The sequence below is a fragment of the Lonchura striata genome, chromosome 13 (genome assembly GCF_050655825.1).
Source record: "Lonchura striata isolate lonStrDom1 chromosome 13, ASM5065582v1, whole genome shotgun sequence".
NCBI classification, from domain to species: Eukaryota; Metazoa; Chordata; class Aves; order Passeriformes; family Estrildidae; genus Lonchura; species Lonchura striata.
In genome coordinates this window covers 9773472-9796409 of record NC_140715.1, presented here as the reverse complement: position 1 = coordinate 9796409, position 22938 = coordinate 9773472, and the positions used below count along the sequence as shown (strand labels likewise).

At 47.4% G+C, this 22938-nt stretch overlaps 1 protein-coding gene and 1 long non-coding RNA gene across 4 annotated transcripts; one reads left to right on the top strand and one right to left on the bottom strand.

Annotated features, from left to right (window-relative positions):
• Window positions 1–1274: 1274 nt before the first annotated feature.
• Window positions 1275–14493, top strand: LOC146766168 (uncharacterized). Its single transcript, XR_014958293.1, has 2 exons — window positions 1275–2633; window positions 14368–14493. It is a non-coding gene; the product is annotated as an uncharacterized LOC146766168 (long non-coding RNA).
• Window positions 12003–19042, bottom strand: IRF1 (interferon regulatory factor 1). Of its 3 annotated transcripts, none has more exons than XM_021549452.4 (10): window positions 18886–19042; window positions 17486–17577; window positions 16424–16523; window positions 16057–16233; window positions 15687–15736; window positions 15438–15573; window positions 15144–15269; window positions 14493–14536; window positions 13531–13666; window positions 12003–13073 (listed from the first exon to the last, which is right to left on the bottom strand). In XM_021549452.4, exons 2-10 carry the CDS (start codon window positions 17570–17572, stop codon window positions 12982–12984), a joined length of 948 nt encoding a protein of 315 aa, XP_021405127.2. In that variant the 5' UTR covers window positions 17573–17577; window positions 18886–19042; the 3' UTR covers window positions 12003–12981. The 3 variants fall into 3 exon arrangements, with proteins under 3 accessions (XP_021405127.2, XP_085447336.1, XP_085447334.1); XM_085591210.1 differs by lacking the exon at window positions 18886–19042 and adding an exon at window positions 18084–18289; XM_085591208.1 differs by lacking the exon at window positions 18886–19042 and adding an exon at window positions 17714–18002.
• Between the last annotated feature and the right edge of the window lie 3896 nt (window positions 19043–22938).

Genomic DNA, 22938 nt, shown 5'->3' with positions numbered 1-22938 from the left:
GCTCCCAGTGCTCAGTGGAGAGATTTGAAGTGTTCTAGGCCAGGCTGGATGGGGCTCTGGATCAGCCTGTCCCTGCCCATGGAGGGCTTTGGAATAAGATGGTCTTTAAGGTCTCTTCCAAACCATTTTGTGGTACTATAAAGCAGCTTCTAGGTGAAAATGTGAGTTAAAAATTGGTACTGAGGAAACATTTGCAATAAAACAGCCTGTCCAAACATGTCTTAAAACAAAGTAAATCACCACAAGTTACTGTAGGAAGAAGTGGGAAGTACCTGCTTGGCAGAGTTGTTAGAAATTAAACCAAGCCCAGTCTTCGTGGCTTTGGTGGCTGTTGGGGTGCATATTTATGTGTAAATATGAGAAAGCAGAAACACAAACTCTCCTGTGTACTTGGCTATTCTAAAATAAACCCACACAACCACATATTTGAGGGAGGTAATGCAGATGCTACAACCATATCAAGCAGGAATACCCCTGCTGGCAGCCTGCTGTTTTCATATGAGAGGAAAAATTCTCTCTTATATAAGAAGTGCCTCATAAATCAGTCTCCACCTGATGATGTTTCCATCAGCCCCATACCCTGGGCAATCTGGGGTTTGGCTCCAACCTCCCACTTTCCCACCCATTGTAAAGCAGGAGTCATTGTGCATGAAAGGAGGTGCCTGGATGTGAAACCAGCTGAGAAATATCCCAGTCACTTCTCTTTTCCCATCAGATATTGCTTCAGTTCCTGTTTCCTAATACTGCCTTTTTCATTGTCTCCAAGCCCTCTCCCCAGTTTCTAGTCAAGGATTCCTGAGCCTTGGACAAGGACAAAGAGCTATTTTAAATGAATCTTTGAGGTTCCTATTGCATCTTTTCTTCAAAAGGGTGTTTATTTTCCTTTCTATATAATTTCCCCCTCTTTTAGGACTATAAGCAATACAAGCTAGAGTAAGGTATTTGCACTATGCTATCTGTAGGGCTCTGGCCAGAGTTCTTAAAGGACTTTTCCACCCTAAATGTTGATCTTATGGAAATGGTGGGTCTGTGGTACATGGCTCCAGAATACTCAGCCAGTCCCCAGAAGCCTGATCACAAGCAATATTCCACAAAATCCCCAAAGCCTTCTGCAGGTATAATTTTCAAAGCTGCAAGGAAAAGGAAATAGGAAGTAAAGCTGCTGTAATGCATTTTTTGCATGATTCAGTGTGGTGCTGTTTACTTTGTTAAAGTTTTTTATTTCCATTTGCATTTGAGTGTTGTAACCAGCAGCTGCAGCTCTTCAGCTGAGCTCAGCGCTGGGGTTTTCCATCGTGCAATTGACCCAGGGGCACTTCTCAGTGGCTGCATCCTGCCACCAGCCAGGGCTTTGCAGTGATGTTATTTAGCACAGGGGGAAGGGAAAGGAGCCAATAGATCCATTTATCTGGAAGCAGGAGGCAGGAGCCTCCCAAGGGCAGCAGAGCCAGGCTGGGAGCTGGCAGCACATCAGCTCCTCTCTGCAAAGGTACTCTGATATAATTTCAATTGTTTATTGCTTGTTACCCAAGCATAGAAGTGGTTGAGATGCCAGAAGTGCAGTCCTGACAGTGGACATGCACTGGTTTGCCGATATCCTGGCACTGGAGAGAAGACCCCAAACTAATTTACTGGGACACTGGGGAAGAATTAAAGGCAGGTAAACCTAGACCTTGTCATTTTAATAACTCTTGATCAGGCAATTCTATCTAAGGGAGTTTGTATCTTGTTTGAACTGCAAGTAGCTTAAAGCTGCTGCAGTCATTCTTGGATTTAATTCTGCTTTACCCTCTGAAGATCAGTAAAACAGAGGTTTCCATGCAGTGGGTGCTGCGGGCTGTCATCGGTTGGCATGAAGCAAACTAATTCAGGAGCAGTACTGAGTGCTCTGAAAAGTAGAGGGAAAAAAGGAAAACATTCTGGTGGAGCTACCTGCAGAAATGTGTCTCTGGCACAGTAACTGTTGTGTTTTCAAAATTAAACTTTTTGTTTTGGTTAGGTTTTTGTTGTTGTTTTTTTGGTTTGGTTTTTTTTGTCTTTGTTCATTCATAGTGGAAGCCAAATTCTACTGATTCTCAGCTTCCCTTTTCTATTTTTTTTTTTTTGTTTCTTCCATCTTTCCAGTTTTCCCCATCTTTCACTGCACGTTCTTTTTTTTCTGACCTTATTTTTCATGTTCCTCTGTTCCAATGGAGCATGAGGGCAGGCAATGTCTGAATAGGAATATAATGCAAAAAAAAGAGGAACTTCCAAGACACCAACTTCTTAACTCATCTGTGCCAATTACCCTCTGCTTCTATATTTTTCAGTAGGAAATGAGGAATTGTCTACTGTGGCTTATTCTAGCAATAATGAACATTAAAATTGCCTTCACAGAACTCTTTCACATTTTATAGAGGGCAAGGGGCCTCTTGGGCTTTAGTTTATGCATCTAGATCATTTGAGAAAATAAATTCCTGAGAAATTGAAAGCACTTGTGATCCCAGCTGTGCTAGATCAGAGCCCAGAGCAGGCTGGGCTTCCTGGGGCTGTGCAGAAGTGATGGCTGTGCTCATCTCATTGTGCCTCTGGAGCCAGACACGGGGCAGCAGAGGGACCTCTGCATCTTCCTGCAGTAGTCTCAGCCTGTGAAGGTAATTCCCCCTTCTGGCTTTTGGTCCAGTATGTCTTGGTTTGGGGGAAGAGGAGGGTGTATTTGTTATTGATGTTTCATCTTTCCTTGGATAATAAGTTTAGGTGGTTTTTTGATTTATTTAAAGTAGATACTAAGCCAGCAGTCTAGTGTACAGAATGCTGGTGTGGAAGGCTTTGGTAGAATTTGGTAGAATTTGGTGAATTCTGTTGGATTCACCTGTGCTTTTGGAACTGATATGGATGGGTTAACCTGGGAGCTTTATGCTGTTGAATTTGTGCAGTAAAGAAATATGCAACAAGTGGGGGAACTAACACTGACAGCAGCGTTCCTGTGTCTGGCAGGAGTGGAAGAACAGGAGGCTGACCATAACCCTTAACTAAAACATCACCAAAATCAAACAGAACAGCTCCTCTGTAAGTGTGGTCTGAAGCTGGCTGTTGATTAAAGAAAGATGATTAAGAGGTGGTAAATCCATGCACTAAGCAGGAAGGGAAAAGCAGAGAGCTTCTGGTGGACTGCACCACTTGCAGTGATCTGGTTTCTGTATGAAGAACATGGCAGAATTAGTCTTGTAAGATAATTTGTATGGGAAGGGACCTCGGGAGGGCTGTGCTTCAGCATCCTGCCTGTGGTCAGCCACTGGGTCAGACCAAGTTGCCCTGACCTGTTTCCAGTCTGGGGAACCTCTCATGAGCTGTCCCACTCTTGGGGTGACCTTGCAGGAAGAAACATCCCCTAGTATCCTGGCTAAACTTGTTAACTTGTTATTTTGGCTTTTGCCCCTTGTCCCCTTTCTCTTTTGTGCTCCTACTATGCACCCTGGGCAGAGCCTGGGTCTTCTCTCTCAATAAGCCCCTGGCAGAACAGTGTTATGAGCCCCCAAAACCTTTCCTTCTCCAGAGAACAACTCCTCTCTCAGCCAGGGCTCAGTGCCCTGATTGTGCTAGTGGCTTCAGACTTTTGGGGCTTTTTTTCTCCATTTTGTCAGTGTCTTTCTTGTATTGGAAGAACACAAAACTGGGCACAGTGTTCTAGTGTGGTCTGCTGTGTTTTAGGTAGAGGGGAGAATCTCTTCCTCCCATCTTTTGGGTGTGCTTCTCTTGGTGTATATCCATGTGGAGGTCTGAAGAGAAAAGGCTGTGTGAACTGGAGAGCCAAGCAGGAGCTGACTTGTGGCCCCAGACCACACTGGCTGCTGGCACTTATGGATATGGAATTGGTGGGATAGTCAAAGAGTGCCTGGAGGGATAATAAATAAATGCTTCTGCAGAAATCAGGCTGCCATGAGCTCATGAGTTATAGCTGAGTCATTTCCCATTGGTGAGATGTGAGGTGGAAGGAATTGATAAATCTGTGGATAAATGGGGAAAAAGAAGCATGCTCTTGGTTCTTCAGATATGGCCTTACCTGATGGCCACAGATACTCCTGGTAGTACTTTACACTACAGAAACTCTTGGCTAGAAAATCATTTAGGCTCAGTCTACACTGCTACACAAACATTTTTGCTGCTGCCTTGCCAGGCAAGACAGCGAGTTTTCAATTACAGAATCACAAACAGCCACACAGGACACACCCTGATTTATGCACAAAGTACCAGGAAAGGCTGAAGTTCTGTTTGTCGCTCGGCAGACGCTGGCGGTTGCTCCAGCATGTGAAATATTTCATGCCTGACACCTCAGTTCAGGAAATGGTGGTTTGCTCAGCAGAGGTGCAAGAGGCTGCAAGTTGTTATCAAGTGTAGCATGAGCCTTTCTCATAGTTTTTCTCCATTTTCTGAGTTTATTTTCCAGAGCAGAAAGCTGTGCTGGTCTCTTCATGGTGCACAGTGGGGTACCCCAGCAGGCACTTGTGAGCTTGGGGTGCCTGCAGCAGGGGATGCGTCCTGAGCACCAGGTTCTTTAGATTTTAATTAAGTTTTGACAGTGTAGAAAGTTCATTTTCCTGCAGAGCTGGGCTCACATCCTGCAGATCTCAGTGGCTGAGGTTCCTATTCCCTAAATGCAAGGTGCCTGAGGTTTGCTGAACCGCAGCAAGTTCATTGTGAAACTGCCACAAAGGTGGCTCAGCTGCCCTGGGCTGTTGTTGTGTGAAAGGGTTGAAGATGAGCCTTTGCAGGCCCTTTCCCAGTGGTAGGACCAGGTCTGTTCTGAGGGGGTGCTGTGCCCATCACATGTGTGGGAGGGCACCTGTGGGTTTCCTGCACATCCTCTCTGCTTGGAGGAGGGCACCGTGGTAAGGGCAACGTCACACTCCAGCCTCACCAGGTCCTGCTCTGAAAGCAAAAACAAACAAACTGGAGGACCAGCATCTTTCTCCTTGTGTTTACAAAAGCCATGTGAATAAGTCATGGTGATGATGGGGTGGCTCCTTCCAGCTGAGGCTGTGGGAGGTGGTAGTGCAGCCCCTGCCACCAGTCACCCTGGTGGCTCCCAACACTTCTGCAGATACCTTCTGATTTCTAAAAGAGGGAAACACCTCTGCTCCAACATGAGTCCCCAGCCTTCAAACATGGCTTAGGGAGCAAGTTGTTCCTCTTCACAAGAAGGACCTTCCCCAGGGCAATTAGCTGTTTCCCCTGGGATTTTGTCTCTACTTGGATCTGTAAGGTTCCATGCAATCTGTTTATGTAGCGCAGCATTAGTGCTCCAGCCTTGGCACTGGGAATGCCACATGCAGCTCCCCTGACCCCTGCCTCCATCCCACTGTGGGGGTCTGTAGCTACAGAATTCCAGAATCATTTTGGCTGGAAAACCCTCTGAGATCATTGAGTCCAACCATTCCCCCAGCACTGCCAGCCCACCACTAAACTGTGTCCCCAAGTGCCACATATACATGTCTTTTAAACCCCTCCAGGGATGGTGACTCCACTACTGCCCTGACCACTTCCAAGGCTTGGCAACATTTTCCATGTAGAAATTGTTCCTTACAGCCAATCTAAATCTCCCCTGGCACAACTTGAGACCATTTCCTGTTGTCCTATCACTTGCTACCTGGAGAAGAGGCTGATCCCCTCCTGCCTCCACCCCCTGTCAGGGAGTTGTAGAGAGCAATGAGGTTCTGTCCTGAACCTCCTTTTCTCCAGAACATTTTACTCCCTGCAGAAACTGTCAGAGCAGAGTCATTCCTGATCCTGGAGACACTGCCTTGGCAGGACACCCACTCAACCTGCCTGTACTCCTTGCCACTCACTTCCTTGGTGGAAGATGTCACCCTGCTGTGGAACCCAGAAAAATGTTATTGCAAGGCTTCCTCATACCTGTGAGCAGCTCAAGGGCTGTTCCCACTCTTAAATAACCCATGAATGCTCTGGTTACCTAAAGGTGTGTGCATTGTAATGAAACACCTTGGTGAGCTGCTTCTCTCAGGATGTTGATTAGGTAGAATATTTAATATAAAATACCTGTTTAACGTGAGTGAAATACTGCAGGGAAGTGAGCTGAGCTCTTCATTAGGGATGGGACTGAGGGGCTCAGCCTGTGCTTCCAGCAAAGCTCCTCATGTTTCTCTGTGGGAAGCCTGTTTGGGGGCTTACAGAAGCATGGGGTGAAAGGCTAGGCAGGAGAAATCCCAGTAATGCTCCTCCAAAGCTGATGGTGAAGGATTGCCCTGGGTAGGAATGGCAGCTGCTGGATAAAACAGAGAATTATTATTTCTATGTGAAATATAGATGTCTAACATGATTCAGGTGCTGATTTTAAATATTGCCACTAGTAATCTATGTCATATCCCTCCAGAACTGTTAAAAATATCCTAAGAACTAGCCTGTTCCACAAGGCTGGAACAGGCCAGCTCAGTCCCCACTCTGCTCCCTGATTTTTTCAACAATAAAGCTGGTGAAAACAAAGCTGTACCTGCTTGGACTTGTCTTCCCAGTTACTTTCTGCTTCCTGAACACTGTTGGTGAAATCTTTGTAATATTAAGCCGATGAAAGAACAAACTCAGTGAAATATATTCTTGCAATGGAGATATTGGAACTGGGCATATTTGGTGGATATGCTGTGGCTCACCTGGCTGTTGTTATTTAATAGCTGGTATGTGTAATGCTTGTGCTCAATTCAGTTTGAATTAGGGCCAGTATTCTTCTGCTGTGTGCTGTCCTTCATTCTCTGTGTTATCAATGCCAAACCACCCATGCTTTGAAAGGAGCAAAACCTCCAGCTATTTTCTGGTTGCCCAAAGTTCCTCAGACCCTTCTCCTTCCTCCTCCCTTTGAGAACCTGCCCTTTACCACTCCCTTGTTTTTGTGTTTTCAACCATTGATCCACACAAACAGAACAAAGTCCTTCCCTCTGCCTGTGGCTGGCTGGCAGCTGCTTCTGCTCAGGCTGTCCCGTGGTGCTGCTGAAGCTGAATTCCCCTGGAAGGTCCCCAGATGATGCTGGACACATCTTGGCTTGCCCCAGCCTTGATGCTGTGCCCACAGGGCGTTGTGTGATGGGAACAAGCACAACAGGCAGGGGTCCTTGGCTGAGGTGTGACACTGCTACTGCAGAATAGGTGCTGAGCCATCTGTGACAGCTGAGCTCCCACACTCTCATCACAGCTCAGGAAACATCTTTTGCTGCAGTTTTGGCCCAGGGGCTGAGCAACCTGCTGGGCCACCAGCTCAGCCTTTCCTCCCCACTGGTTTGTGGCAGCTGGGAGCACTGGTGAGCTCTGAGAAGCTGGTCTGTGCTGGGAGGGCTGACAGCCTCTCACCCCTCATCCCACCTGACACCTCGGGCTGGCTGGTGCTGACTGCCAGGCCCTTCAAAGGCTTCATGGCGAGGTTTCTGTATGAATCATGAGCCAAATGAAGGGAGTAGATCATTCTGAAGTTAAAAAGGCTGAGGAGAGCTGCACTGTTTGTGTCAGCTGTCGAAAAGCAAGGAGAGAGGCTGGGTTTGCTGTCCTGTTTTCTCTGCAGATCAGATTCCTTATTCCTGGATATCTCCTGCTAACTGTTTCCCAGTGCCTGTTTCATCCATATGTTTGTGTTACGTTTCCAGCCTCATACACCAGAACAGATGGTAACTGCCTTGGTGTTCATGCAAAGACAGGCCCTGGTAACTTCTGGCACAGAGGTTTTGGTTGGATGGTTCACCTGATCTGCTCCTTGCCAGTCCCTGGCCCTCCTCATCTCTGAGCCCTGTGGCTACAGATCCTCCTGGCTACTCCACCTTCCTGTCGTGCTGCCTGTGACCTGGCTCTGACCTTCCACCACTGTCAGCAAGGCAGTCAGGGGTTGAGAATGTTCATGCCTGGCAACCCTCAGTCTTTCATACTGTGTGTGCCATCCCTGCTCATAGCCAGCTGGGTACCAAATCCAGCAGGATGAGCAGATTTTCTAGGTTTTAGGCAATTTGTGACTTCTGCTAGCTTGGGTTGATTGCCTTTGAGAGTTCAGCTAATGGCAATGCATGTCATGCTCTTGTTGGAACTTTGGAAGGGGCCATGGGAAGTTTTCCCATCCCTTTCCAGCTCCTCCTTTCTCTGGGGAAGCTGTGCTGGGACAGAGTGCATGGCAGGGAACCACACTGGCTGAATTCACATCCTGACCTTATCAGGACAAACGAGACTGAAGGTTACTGGGGAATGACACAGTGCAAGTAATTGGGAGTTACCTGCACCAATGAGCTTTTCTTGTTGCTTTTATTACTGCCTTGGGGGTTTTGCACATAGAAGGGCTGGAGAGGAACAGTCATGAGTTAACAGCAAGAGAAATATTGAAGAGGATAGAAAAATGTGGGAGAAAAAACAACTCTTAAGTGTGGTGGGAGAGGGTACAGTCAGTGGACTGAAGCAGTTGGTGAAAGGGAAAACACAACTTATATACAATTGGTCCATGAAATTGTGACTTTCCTCCCTATCTCCCTTTCTAGGAAAGATGTTTCCCCATCTAAGCTCTAACACTATCTTTTCTACAGATAACACTTCTTTCCTTCTCTGAGAGAGTCTTTTGCCCCGAGAAAGTTTCTGTCTTCCTTGTGTTGTGCTTTTACAAACATGAGGGAAAATTGGGCCCTTGTGGAACTGGAGAGGAGGAATGATCCTCAACAGCAGAAAAGTGTTTGTAGTCCAAGCCCTTTGGTTGCTTTCTAAGCAATAGTTTGCCTTTGCACCACAAATAAATATCCAACTGTTTTTTGCAGTTATAAATTCAAACCTGTGGCACTGCTATCCATTCCAGGTGTGATATTGTAAATCATGTGACTGCCTGGAAATGTGTGTGATTATCAGGATTCAATCACCACAGCAAATAGAGGTGAAAGGATAACTGCAGGATAACTTTCTGCTGCATAGAAGGCAAAGTTTACGTGAGGTGCCACTGCTCTGGGCAGCCAAGAGCCAGAGGCTTCTCCAGGCACTGGTGAGCCACTCACTGAGAATCCATTTGGACAAAAACTGGGGGAAAAGCAACAGCTCCTTTTTTACAGGTCCCAGGTTTTCCCTGGGAAAAAGCTTCAGTTAGCAGATGTGTGAAACCCTGCCTCTGCAGTGCTGGAAACCTCTACTGGCATGAACCAGCAGCTTCTTCCACCTTAATGCAGGATGCTCAGGGCAAAATCTGTGCTTGAGATGCTGCAGAGCTTTCCTGCATAGAGGATGTGGGATTATATCTGAGACTGTCTATTTCAGGAAGTTTTGATGGCCTAAGGCTCTAAAGCTAAATAAAGGGATTTTTTTTTTAAGTTTGTTTTTGAATGGTCCCAAGGCTCACAAGTGAGCTGCAGCAGTGATGGTGTAAGGGTGGGGTAGGTGATGGAAAGCCTTCCAAGCCTGCAGCAGTACTCCATTCGTTTCCTAAATGGCCAGTGATTACACAACGACTCCTTTTTGTTTTCCACCTCAGAGAAGCTGTCTTTATTTTTACAACAGCTGCACTGCCTTTAGATCTTTCTGTCATGCAAGGCTCCTGGCACAAGAGCTCCTTGCCCTTTGAGCCCTGCCCATAGGAAATTTATTGCCCTGGTTGGGTTTGAAAGGGCTGAGCAGCTCTCCCCTGAGATGTGAACACTTTCCAGGAGAATTTAGCTGTGTGCATGTGACAGGTGAAAACTGCTCTTATTCCAACAGAATAAGAGTTGGTTTTATGAAGAGTTTACTGGGTTTATGAAGAGCTTAATTAGGACAGGCAAATTCAGAAAAATCCAATGTCAGGTTTCTATCACGTAGCCATTGCAGCGAGTTTATCCTAATGAGCTGATAATGCTCCTCTCTGTACAGGTGGCCTAAAAGTCTCTTTAATCTGTTGCTTCTGCAAGTCCCACTCAGGCATCAGCTCAGCATAGCAGCCCCCAAGTCATCCCTCTCCTGGGCTGGAAAGCACCACTCTGTTTTTCTTCCCCTCCCAAAGAGTTCAAAACAACAAAACTGGCACTATATACCTGGAGTGGCATTTATCCATCCAGATGCTTCAATAGCTGAATAACTACCAAATTCTGTTATGAGACTTCACCACTTTTCACTGGTAAAACACCCAACATGCAGTCAGACATGCAGGTGTCTTGGCAGGTAACAAGGGAAAGCATTTCCAACATCCTGATGAAATAGTCTTGAGGCATATCTGTGGTTCCTGGCTGTAAGGCACTTGCTGCTGCTTTCTTCTATTCCCAAAACTTGGTCTAACCTTTTATCTGTGAACATTTCAGTGCTGGGGTTTTATTGGCATGTAAGCATAGTTGTCAAAAGCGTGCCGCTTTAAATGCATGAATGGCCAAATTATCTCTACCTTATTTTTAGCAATGCTTGCATCATAGAAAGTTTCCCATCTCTCTCCTGCCCCCTCCCCCCACATGTGGTAAACTTGCAAGGGCTCCTGAAACTGATTTCCTCCTTGTGTTGGTGATGCTGAGCTGGGTCCTGCCCCAGGGCTAGAGCAGCTCTGGGGCTGCAGCCCCACATTCTTTCCCTGGTAGAAGCTGCTGCTGCAGCTGATCAGGACACAAATCTGGTCATGGAATCATAGAATCATCAAATGCTTTGGGAATTTGGGACCTTAAATCTCATTTTTCTCCAACCTGCCATGGGCACAGACACCTTTCATTAGGCCAGGTTGCTCCAAGCCCCTCTCAGCCTGGCCTTGAACACTTCCAGGGATGGGGCAGTCACAGCTGCTCTGGACCGCCTGTGCCAGGGCCTCAGCACCCTCCAGAGTCAAGAATTTCTTCCCGAAGTCTATTCAGTCCAACCCTACCCTGTGTCAGTTTGTAGCCATGTCTCTTGTCCTGTCACTGTCTGCCCGAGTTAAAAGTTGCTGTCCCTTTTATAAGCTCACTTTAAACACTGGAAGACTGAGAATCTGGTGGGTGATTTCTTTGCTCGTGCAAAAACGTTCCTGCTCTAGATCTGCAGGATTTGGGGTGTGTGTGATTTAAGGCAGCCCAGGTACTCAGGGATTCCCAGCCTGGGGACCTGCCAGGATTCCCTGCCTGGGGACAGCAGGGTCCCACTCTCCCGCTCCCTCCAGGCCAGGCTGCGGTCAGCACAAGTGCTGTCTGTCCTGCCAGGGGGCCTGGTTAACGATTACCATGACAAAGGGACCTCCCCAGGCTGGATTTGCGAGCCCTGACCTGGCACTCTGTTTTCCCTCTTCCCTCAGTCAGCCTCTGTCTGCCCCTGCCCCGCAGGCCAGGCTGCAGCAAAGCTGTGCCAAAGGCATAGGAAACGTCCTCTGCGTTCCAGCCCCTTGGGGGCTGTGTTCCAGCTTCCTCTCCTGCAGCCCAATATTCTCTTTTGGCCCTGGCCCAGAAAATGAAGTTATTCCCCAAAGGCCAGCACAGCCATGGAGTTTTCCTGGGGTTTTCCAGGCAGTGTCCGTGGCTGTGGCTCTCACACACTGCCTCAGCCCCTCTTGTATCCAGCCACACGTGATGCAATGACGTTAGACCCTTACAGCATGAAATACAGCGAATTAATCAAATATTCAGGGGAAAACCAGCTTGCTTTTCCCTCGTCTTCTGAACTGTGCCTCTGCTCTCTTTTTAGTCAAACCTGAGGTCTTTAACTAGAGCTTCAGTGCTGATCTAGTACCAGCAGCCAGTGGTATTGCTTATAGGAGCATCCACAGCAGCGACTTGCTGTACTTGCTGTATTTTTTAGCATAGCCTTGCTCTGAGTCAGGTCTGACTTACAGACGATGACAAGTACAGACCAACTACCCTGCAGTGTACAGCACCAGGGCTCCCCTTCCCTGCCATGTAGGATTCCACCCAGCAGCTGCACTTGGAAGAGGCTGGGGGCAAAAAATGAGAGCAAACTAAATTCTTTGTGCTTTCATGAGTCATGGAAAAACCCCTTCAACTGTCTCAGCAGCACATCTGTTTGGGTATTTTCAAGGAAGCTGGAATGCATCCTCAGAGCTCTTCCATGAGAAAAAGTAAACATGTCATATATAAAACACTTTATTAAACATTTTATACAACACTTTATATACAAAAATAAAATGTACAAGAAAAATAATCTTTTCCAGCTTAGTGATTTGATTCCTATCTATTACACACACATACATTAGAACCTCTTCCATCCAGCACTTGCCTGCATATACTGATCCAGAGGATCTGTGGGATGTTACAGCTTGTGTGCAGTACTGGAGGAATCCCCACAGAGTGTCAGAAGGAATCTACAAAAGGCACGATAAAGAGCTCTGCCCCTATCAGTGCAAAATTCTTTCATGCAGCAGTTCTTGAACTCTTATGAAGAAAGGGATAGAGCATGTCCACGGCAGAGAGCATCTGAGGAGTGCACCTGGGGAACGAACTAGGTGGAAGCAAAGCCTAAACTGAACTTTCACATTTTAGTGGTCTATTTACAGAGTTGAAGGGTCTGAAATATGAACTACATGATGGAGTAAATCAAAGAAGAGTTAGCCCATTAGCATAATTTTCTCCAAAAGTGTAATAAGAGTTGTTAAGCTCAATGTCACCAGTGTTGCACAGGTAAGCAGCAATCAAAACTAACAGTCAGAGACTTTATCTAGAGTGTCTCCTCTAAGCACTCTGTGGGTAAAGTGCTCATCACACCACACACAGGGAGAATGGTAACCTGCTCCCCAGGCCTGTGGTACCCCGCCCAGGTCAGACTCCATGGCACAGTGACACCTTCCAGCAAAAGCTTCACCTCCAGAGCAATGAGGTGGGAGCTGCAGCTGAGCACCTTCAGCACCAGAGTCCTGCTAGGGAGAATGGGGCTCCTTTTGAGTATTATAATGGTGTTTTTCATGCTAACCTTTCCAGGCCTACAATTGAAACGGAATAGAAACGCTACTTTCTTCCTTCAGTCAGTAACAAAAAATTTCTTCCATACTCTCCAGGATTGTTGAAGTTTTGATCCAAGAGCAGTTTGTGGTTGGAGGAAGCCAGGGGTTTACAATCCACAGGGAATGACTTGCATGGTCGGCCTCACTGTATCCAGCCAGGAGAAGTCTTTCTGGTCAAAGAACCTGAAATCCAACTCTCCTAGATGAAAGGAACAGAGAATAGACACTGAATTAATGCAGCAAGAGCAAAATAGTGTATAGATGTATTGAAAATAAGTATCAAGAATGGTAAAATTTCTCAGATGAGAGTAAATACTTCAGACTATTCTTTTCCTAAAATACATCAGACACTTTCTATTAAACTGTTTCATTTAAGCTATTGCTAGAGGAAATTCCTGAGTTACATTCTAAGGAGTTCCTGAAAGCAGACCTAACTTACACATGTATAACCCTGAAACCTGTAGGAGTTGCTTACTGGAGGTGCATTTGACTTTTCCTTTTTATCAATGAATTCCTTACAGCTTTCCAACAGGCTTCTTTGGAATCTCAGAACACAAGGATGGTGAATTCCACCGTTTCCTTTGCTGCCTCCCAGTTTGTGTCCTATCTGCATGATCCTGTGCCCTTGGCTGTCAGGGACCAGCCAGGAGCTGTACCTGATGTCGTGTCGATGTCCCCGTCCTGCTCCTTGTAGCTGTAGGTGCTGCACAGGGTCTGGGTGCCTGACTCGTTGGTGAGAAAGCCTTTCCCCCCAATGCTGGTGCTGTGCCAGTCCTGGGCTGGGCCAAGCAGCTGGAAGAGAAGGAGGACATGGTAAAAACTGCTCCTTCCTGCTGTGGGTGCAATGTTTACTTGCCCTTAATTAGAAGACAGGTAAGCAACAAGATCTATTTTCTCATACTAAGTTATATAAAACTTGTTTTGTCACAGTTTTAAAAAAAAAGTTCATGCAAAACAGCAAGGGCTGCAGCACCTTTTCACCTCATCTTATCAGTGGGATGAGCATGACATGTCTGGAAATGCAGATTAGGAGCTAAACATGTCAGAGGTGGAGGGAAGGGCAAAATAGAAAAGTCTAGAGGACCTTTGCAGACCCTAATACAACAACCTGAGATCAAGGAAATGGCCTCAAGTTGTGCCAAGGGAAGTTTATATTTGGGTATTAGGGAAGAAATTTTCATGGAAACTGTCAAGCATTGGAACAGGCTGTCCAGGAAGTGGTGGAGTCATCATCCCTGGAAGTGTTCAAAAAACAAGATGATATGGCACTTGAGGATATGGCTTAATGAACACGGTGGTGGTGCTGGGCTGATGGTTGGACTTGACATCTTAGAGATCATCTCCAACCTTAATGATTCAGTGATTCTATGAACCTTCAGTCCTACCAGTATTCAGTAACTTCCCCTGACTTTTATAGGGTAAATATTTCCATAATTCTGGGTGTGTCCTCTCCAGTTCATGGTTGCAAAGCAGCTTTCTTCTTAATTTTTCAGGTTTCCTCATTAAGAACAAGTATGTTCAGCTCACATGAGATTGGATCAGATACCTGCTTCCCTTCCTTTCTTGGTAAAACATCAACTTTGGACAATTTTAGTCTGACAAGAAGGGCTGGTTTTACCTTAAAAATATCCGGGTTTATTTCCTCTTCATCTTCATCTGTGACTGTTTTGTAAGCACATAAAAAAAAGGGAAGAAAACATAGATGTCAACTTTTAGCCCTCATACTTCTGCTTCTTCACCACAGAACCTACTTCATATTCTCCTGTCACACAACATGACCACTTTTTATTCATGCCCACCCCAGACAACTCACAGCCCTTCATCTCTGATGCTCTTCAACAACTGCACACTGAGGTGCAGGACTCCAGCCAGCTCTGATGCCTCCCCAGGGCTCAACAGAGCAGAGCCCACTTGCTGTGGAAGATGATAGGAGGAAGATGATTTGTACCCCGAGTGAAGAACCACCCTGATATATCCACCCTGATATATCCATGTTAATTATTTATTTCCCCAGTGATAAGCTTCACATCTCTGCTGGAGCAGGAGGCATTTCAAAGCCTTTCACCCATGGGTAGGTGGCATGTGCCAGCTCTTCCCTTCTGCACCCTGGCTGGTGTGGTAACTCCAAATTCCCAAATCTATCAGGTGGGAGTTGTTTTTTCTATAATACAGCTCTTGTTTCTCCTGTTTGCCCAGACACTCCTTCATCCTGCTGTCTTGCCTCCAGCAGACCAGTAAAAGACTGGGCTAGGAAAAAAGAAATACCCACCCTCTGAGGACGAAGCCAGGGGAGACACCTGGAGCTGGTAGAGGTCGTTGGTGCTGTCAGCCATGGTGACCTCCATCGCTGGCCTCCAGTCGGTCAGGGAGCCGCTCACCTCGCAGGAGGACAGGTCTGTGGGATGCACCAGGAGTTGGCACTCACAGGACAGACACAGCCAGCCCTTTTCCCTCCCTGCCAGTCTCACACTGCACCTGCCCCAGCCCCCAGAGTCATCTTTGACCGTGGGTTTAGCACAAATGGCATTTTCCACTCTGCTCAGACTTAAACCCAGCATCTCACCCAAAGTCATGGCTGTGCTCTCCACCTCCACTTCCTGCCCTGCATAGTCGTGAATAGTGTAGCCACTGTGGTCATCTGGCAAAGGAGTGCTGGTTACGCTTTCTGCTGACTCTTTCAGCATTGTCTCTTCATAACACTGAAAACAAGGGTAAAGCATGTCTAAGAACGTGCAAGTTCCCATATGAAAAAAGTTAAGAAAGAAAACCACCAAAACCTCCAACTTCTTAAGCTGTCTCTACAGACACATACCTTTCTCTTGCTCTTGTTTCTTACTTCCCTTGAAGACTTTGACTTCCTTTCTGTGAAATAAAATAAGACCAATGTGAGAAAGGGCTGCACATTTTAGGCAAGTGTGAGCTCTTGCAGCCTTGAAACCTGCTCAGCAAGTTCAACTACTGCCATCACCAGCCAGTCCCCATGACCCTCTGATGCTGCCTTTAGGCATGTTTAAGGAATTTGGGATAAAATGAACTGTTTGTACAAGCTGTTCCCAGCAATAGCCAGTGAGCAAGCTCAGTAGCATCAGTGCTGCCAACAGGTCTGTCACACCGTGCTTACACACAGAGCCTTTAAGTGCTGTTTAAACAGTGTAACTCCAGCTGGATTGCCAAGGGTTTACCTTTCTTCTGATGCTTTGTCAAGGGTGGCAGCATCCTGTAAACCCTGACAGCACTGGAGCCCCTGTTGATGCTTTTATCCTTCACTTCTTCAATGTCAGGCAGGGAATTCATGGCACAGCGGAAATTTGCCTTCCAGGTTTTTGGATCAGGATCTTTCTCACCTTCTTTATACCTTCCTGTAAATAAGAGATGGGTTGTGTATTTCAGACTTTCCAGTGCTGGTTTTTCCCACAAAGACAGATACCAACATTCTATTTTCTGACACACATACTAGTAGTTAATCTAACTACCAGTGTAAATCTAGGCAAAAAAATGCCTTGTTTAGTCTAGTCATGGGACTGATGGGAATGTAAAGCCAGCACACACCTGTATGAATGGCCCAACTCCGGAAAAGGCAGGCATCCTTCTCCATGTCCCAGCCATGCTTAGCTGCATGTTTCCATGGGATTTGGAAGATCCTCTTATCCTGAAATTTAACCAAGAGATTTGAATTAAAAAAAGAAATGTCACATGCCAGATTGGAGTGATGGATTTAATCAGAGTTCTCAATTGCAGTTCAGAAATGTTCTAACACCCCCTGCTCTGTATTTTAGAGCAGGGAGGGTTAAACTATTGGCATATAACTACAATAGTTATTGAATCTATATTTTAATTAAATAGCCATTGTTCCATCTATTTTGTTCATGGCATTTAAGGCTTTTTATGATTTCTGAAACTGGAAAAAACCCCAAAGGTGCTACAGTACAGTAGAACTGAGCAATATTATCAACTTTATCCCCAAGTAATTTCAATATATCACATCTAACCTATTAGTATGTCATATATTACAGCATTTTTTCTAGATACACTTTGTCAGAGAATCTCTTTTTTAAATTGCCCATAAGATCTTGCAGCAATCCTACCAAAAAATGTCGATTAAATATCCTCTTAGGAGTGGACATGGAAACTTAAGACACTTGGTTCAGTAAGCTCAGTGATCTTGACCTGTGCTACACCCTGGTAACAGGGTGGCCTTACAGACCAAAAAATAGAACATTTCTTTCAGGCTGAATCTTAAAAATGGAAGCAAATGGAGTACAACAGCAGCTGCTTATCTGGAACAGGAGGTGACTTGGCTCAATGAGCAGCAGGAATTAAAAGAGATTTTGAATGTTTCTTCATTCTCCAACATACAAAGAATGTTTTCTTTGCAATTTATCATTACCCTCCTGGGAATTTTCTGAGGGAAAAATGGAACTACTCCACTGTGTACCAAGCAGAGCAATCTTTTCTGCAAACAAAACTGTTCCTTCTTAAACATAGTGCTGGCAAGCTTTCTCTATGTCTTTTCCTTTATGATCTTGACTTGTGTTTAATGTCATTTAAGAACAAGGAATGTTAATGCTATACAAGTAGCATAATGATGATAGTAGTACAAAGCAGCCTCACCTTGTTAATCCATATCAATCCTGGTATTTGATTGGAATCAATCTGCATTTCCAACCACGGCCTCATGCGCATTCTTGACACCGGCATGTTGGCTGTGAAAGAAGTAACAAACAGATCAGACAAACTCTCATCACTGTTTTAACCACTCTGCAGTGCCGCCCCTCCCATACTGTCTGTGCTCGGCATCACCACCAGTGCTACCGAGAGCTGCTTTTCGGGAGTCTTAACTCGTTCGGTGCCTCCCAGGGCTCCTGGAAGGAAATGCTTCCTGCTCCGCCTGGCTCAGCTCCACCACACGGCTCAGGTTTGGCATTCGGCAGAGGCCGACGGCAGCAGTGGGTGTCCAGCCCGTGCTGCGCGGGGAGCTCCGGGTGGGCCCGCTCAGCCCGGTTCCGACCAGGTCTGGGTCCGCCAGCACCGCCACGGGGTGCGGCTGTTCCCCCGCTCCACAGCCACGGAGAGGCACCGACCGCGAAACCCTCTTGCTAAAAGTTTATTATTAATGAAGTTGCGCAAGGCGGGGGCAGCGGTGCTGCTGCAGGTGGGTATCCCCAGCCCCACCACGCCCCGTCCCGAGCAGCGCTGCCGCCGCGCTGACCGGCCCTCCCGGCGCTTCCTCTGCACGAATAATTTCCTGTTTGCGGGCTTTTTCCGAGACACACGGCCCAAGGCTGCCCGAAGAACACGTTCCTAACTTTCACAGCTCGGCCTGGGCGGGACGCGGCCCCGGAGAGTGCCGCCCCGGGCCAGGGGCTGCCAAGGGCTGCCCGGAGCGGAGCCGCCCGAGCGTCCCCGAGCCCTGCGCGCCCGCGGGAGGATGCGCGGTGCCCGCCCCGACGGCCGGGGCCGTGCTGCCGGGGCAGTGCCCCCGCTCCGCCTCCAGAGCCGCTCGGCGCCGCTGGGGCCGGCCCCGCCGCCTCAGGCCAGCCGAGCTGAGCGGCGCCGAGCCCCCGGCAGCGCTCCCATGGACCCTGCCGGGCGACTCCTCCTGGAGCTCCCGTGCTGCGCCAAGTGGGGGGCTAACGGTGGGATGGGATACAACAGGATGGATGGGAATAGGATAGGATATAGGATGATTAGGATAGGATAGGATAGGATAGGATAGGATAGGATAGGATAGGATAGGATAGGATAGGATAGGATAGGATAAGGATAGGATAAGGATAGGATAAGGATAGGATAGGATAGGATAGGATAGGATAGGATAGGATAGGATAGGATAGGATAGGATAGGATAGGATAGGATAGGATAGGATAGGATAGGATAGGATAGGATAGGATAGGATAGGATAGGATAGGATAGGATAGGATAGGATAGGATAGGATAGAGTAGGATAGGATACAGTAGGATGGGATGGGATGGGATGGGATGGGATGGGATGGGTTGCAGCAGGACCCACCTAGCTGTGCCGTGCAGTGCCGAGCTGTGGCTCTCCCGGCCGACCGACGCGCACCCTCCGCCCGCCGCGCGGCTCTGGCTGCCGCCGGCCGCGCCCGCGGGTATAACGCGGCGGCTCCGGGATTCCCCGCGCCCGGGCCCGGCCGCCGCCCGGCCAATCCGCGCCGCGGCGAGGGGTGGACGCGCCCGTCATTGGCGGCCGCCGCGGCATCACTTCGGGGAAATCACGCTGTTGTAGCACCAGCGGCTCGGGGGGCGCGGCTCCCCGCTGCGAGCTCCGGCCCCGCCCCGCCGCCCGCCCGCGCTTCCCGTGCGGAGCCACCGCTGCCCGGAGCCACCGCTGTCCGGAGCCACCGCTGCCCGGAGCCACCGCTGCCCGGAGCCACCGCTGTCCGGAGCCACCGCTGTCCGGAGCCACCGCTGCCCGGAGCCACCGCTGTCCGGAGCCACCGCCGCCCGGCATCCAGGACCGCCCGGGAGCCACCACCGCCCGGGATCCAGGACCGAACCACGGCAGGATCCATCCTCTGTCCCACCGAAGGATCGGGTTTCTATCCCATGGAGGGATCTAGTCCCTGTCTCACAGAGACATCCAGTCCCTGTTCCATGCAGGGACGCAGTCCCCGTCCCGCTGAGATATCCTGTTCCCTTCCCACAGCGGGATCCAGCCCCCGTACCACAGCGTGCTCTCCCTTTTCAGGAAAAGACGGTGGAGTTGTCAGAGCAATTCCTGTGCACATCATGGTGCACCTAAACCAGGGACCAGCTTTTGCCAGGTACCCACCTGGCCTCAGCAGACCAGTGGCAGGACAAGGGGGAATGGCTTCACGCTTAAGAGAAGGATAGGTTCCAATTAGATATTAAATTTTTCCTTGTGAGAGTGGTGATGCCCTGCAACAGGTTGCCCAGAAAGGATGTTCCAGTCCTGGAAGTGTTCAAGGATAGGTTGGATGGGGCCTGAAGCAACCTGGTCTGCTGGAAACTGTCCTTATTGCAAGGTGTTTGCACCGTTAAGGTCCCTTCCAATCCAAAACACCCTGGTATTCTGGGATTCTGTGATCAAAGGTGATCAGTGTTATTGTCCCCTCTTATCCCTCTTGAAGGAAGCCTGAGGAAGGGAAATGGCAGCATGACAGAAGGCTACTGAAACCATCAGGATTTCTCTGTAACTGTATGACAGGGAGATTAGATTTTCACCCAGTGTCTTCAAAATGCATTTCATTCAGCAGAATATTAGAGCATTTTTAATTACTTCCATAATTTCAAGGAAGGTTTGTAATCATATGCAACAGGAATTTATATTGGGAGAGAGGTACAAAGATGCATGGGCAGCTGAGACAGGAGTGTGACACCACTACACTGACTGTCTGCTCTGGCAAGTTTCCTTCTTTTAGTATAGAGATAAAAGAAAAGCCCCAACCTGGTTTTAATTGCAAAGAAACACCCTGTAAGAGTCCCATGTTTTCTCTTAACTAATGATGTTGTCTGCTTGACACACTTAACTTGTGGTAGGATCCTCCAGTCAGGTCTTTGTGTTGAGGGAGGCACCATTCACCACTCAGATTTCACCACAGGTAAGGATATAATATATTAGGTAAATTAAATATGTAATCAAAGGAGAGATACTAGGTATTACTAGACAAATATAAGCCAACATAAATGTAGCCTGAAAAAGACAGAAGATATTTGATATTTCATTGTAAATGTCATCTGCAAAAATAATCACACTACCTCTTATACAACCTAAATATTGACCAAAAAAGATTATGCTTTTGAGTTACAACCTCCCATGGTTTGCTTTCACCACTTTTCCAGCTTTAGAAAAAAATAATTCTGAGCTTCCTGGTTTCATGGGTCTGCACAAGACAAATGCATCAAACATCTTAAATGACTGGATTTTGAACAGTAACATTTTTTAATCTATGACTTCTTTGACTCCCTTACTGGTTTTATAGTCTGTATCTTGACAGAAATTGACATCAGACACCAAATAAACAGACCTAGAATAGAAATGCATGAGGAAAGTAAACAGCCCCATCCCCCAATCTCCTCTTCTTTCCTTGTGTTTAAACCCAGATCGATCCTACATAATGAAACCTAATTGAGCTTTCTATCTGTGTCTTGTCCCACATCTACATGTCACGTTTCCATGGAGCAGGACCTGCCCAGCCTGGGATGCCTTATGCTTGATTATTTGTTTGCTATCTTTCTGCTGAAACAAGGAAATAACTTGTGTGTCCACAATGTTATTGAGTGTCAGACTCCTTTATACCACACTTACAAAACCTTCTCCTTATTAAACTGACTCCTTCCTCTCATTTATCCCACTACACTAACAACCCTGTCAGCAGCTGACCTCAGGTAGCAAAAATATACATTTACATTTGTCATGTATAAAAGTATAATGAAGGAATAATCTCAGGGAGTCATTAAATGGTTGGCCATAAAGCCCTTCTGCTCCACCCAGTTAATCACCCAAGAATTTCTATAATGTCAACATCTTTATTCTCTGCAGAATCATAGCCCTTCTTCAGCCTTATTTTACAGGTATCTTACCTTGGACACCTTTTTTTTCCATAGTCCCTCCATGAATTGCCAATTCCCTTGTTTTATCGCAGAGAAGCAGATCACTGACATATTTTATCACATTTACTTGATCCAGGGGCATCCCAAGTCTAGGATTGATTGTCGAATGCAGAAGTAATATCTAATAGCATCTTTATTTAAAACCAAATTAAGTGCCAAACAAATCCTCCAGCAAGTTGTGTTTGTTATGCTATAACACATACGTCTCCCTCTCAGCCAGAGCCCTGAGATAAGGCGCTCCTAGGAAAACTGTAACTTAAGTGATACAAAAAATGTGACCTGGATGACATCAGCCATGGCATGGCCTCTAAGGAGGGAGGTTATGGATCAGATACAGAGGCTCAAACATGGGTCTTTTTTCTCTGGCATCATTGCTCTTCTTGTTTAAGCAGCTCGGGATGGCTCTGATACTGTGCTGAATGGAAGAAATTGTGGTTAATACAGAACCCCATGGGTTCCATGTGCCATGGGGTGAACCTGAGGCTCCAAACATCCAGAAACACTTTGAGAAGCTGGAAGGTAAAGGGCAGAAAACCAGAACACTTCAGTGCAGGCATGTCTGCCAATGTGGGTACAGACTGAAGAGCTGCATTCACATCCAGGTGAGCCTCGGGTTCTAAATCTCTAAGGTGTCTTGGGGGAAAGAGCTTGAGCATTGTACCAAGTGCTCATGGCAGTCTTTGCTTTGAAGATTTTCCCTCCCCTGTGAACTCAGCCAGGGGAGAAGGTCCACAGTGGGGAATGTGTGCTCAGACAGTGGGGACAAGGGGAGATGGAGACAGGGAGAGATGGGGTTGGAGCTGCCACAGAAAGTTTCTTCTGGGTGGCTTGGTAGTGAGCCCAGGGAGGCAGCAGAGCCCTGGGTCTGCATGGCCAGGCAGTATTTGTGGGGGGGGAGTGAACAACCACAGGATGGAGCAGGGGTTTGTGGAGGGGAAGAGTTGGAGCACAGTGAGAGGGAGCCTCTTATCTCTTTCCTCATGGCCCTGGCTGCTTCCTTCCATCTCTGCATCAAGACCTTTCCATGCCCACCAGGCCTCAACAGCCCTTCCAGACCCCACTCTGTGAAGGTTTGTTTGTTCCTCTTTTCAACCTGCTTTAAGAGAGACCTGCTTTAATTCAAGCCCTTTCCAATTTCCCCCCCTCACCTGCCTCTGTCCCCTTTCCCCATCAGCTCAGAAACAAACCTTCCTTTGTGGAGCTGGACTTAAAAAATGGGTGCAGAGCTGTTCCTATAACCTAGACATTGTCATGGCTCCCCACTAAGGAGCACCCAGCTGCTGTCACACTTTGGTGACCAAGGTCATCTGTGGGCAGGAAATGCCTCTTCCTCCCAAGGGCTTTCCAGGTAGTGAGGGGTTAATGCAGAGTGATTTTTTTTCAGGAGCAGGGATGGAGTATCAGCCTTAAAAACTGCCATGAGGCAGCCAACCAAAACTAGCTGCTGGTGGGTCAGAAGCTGTGAGGG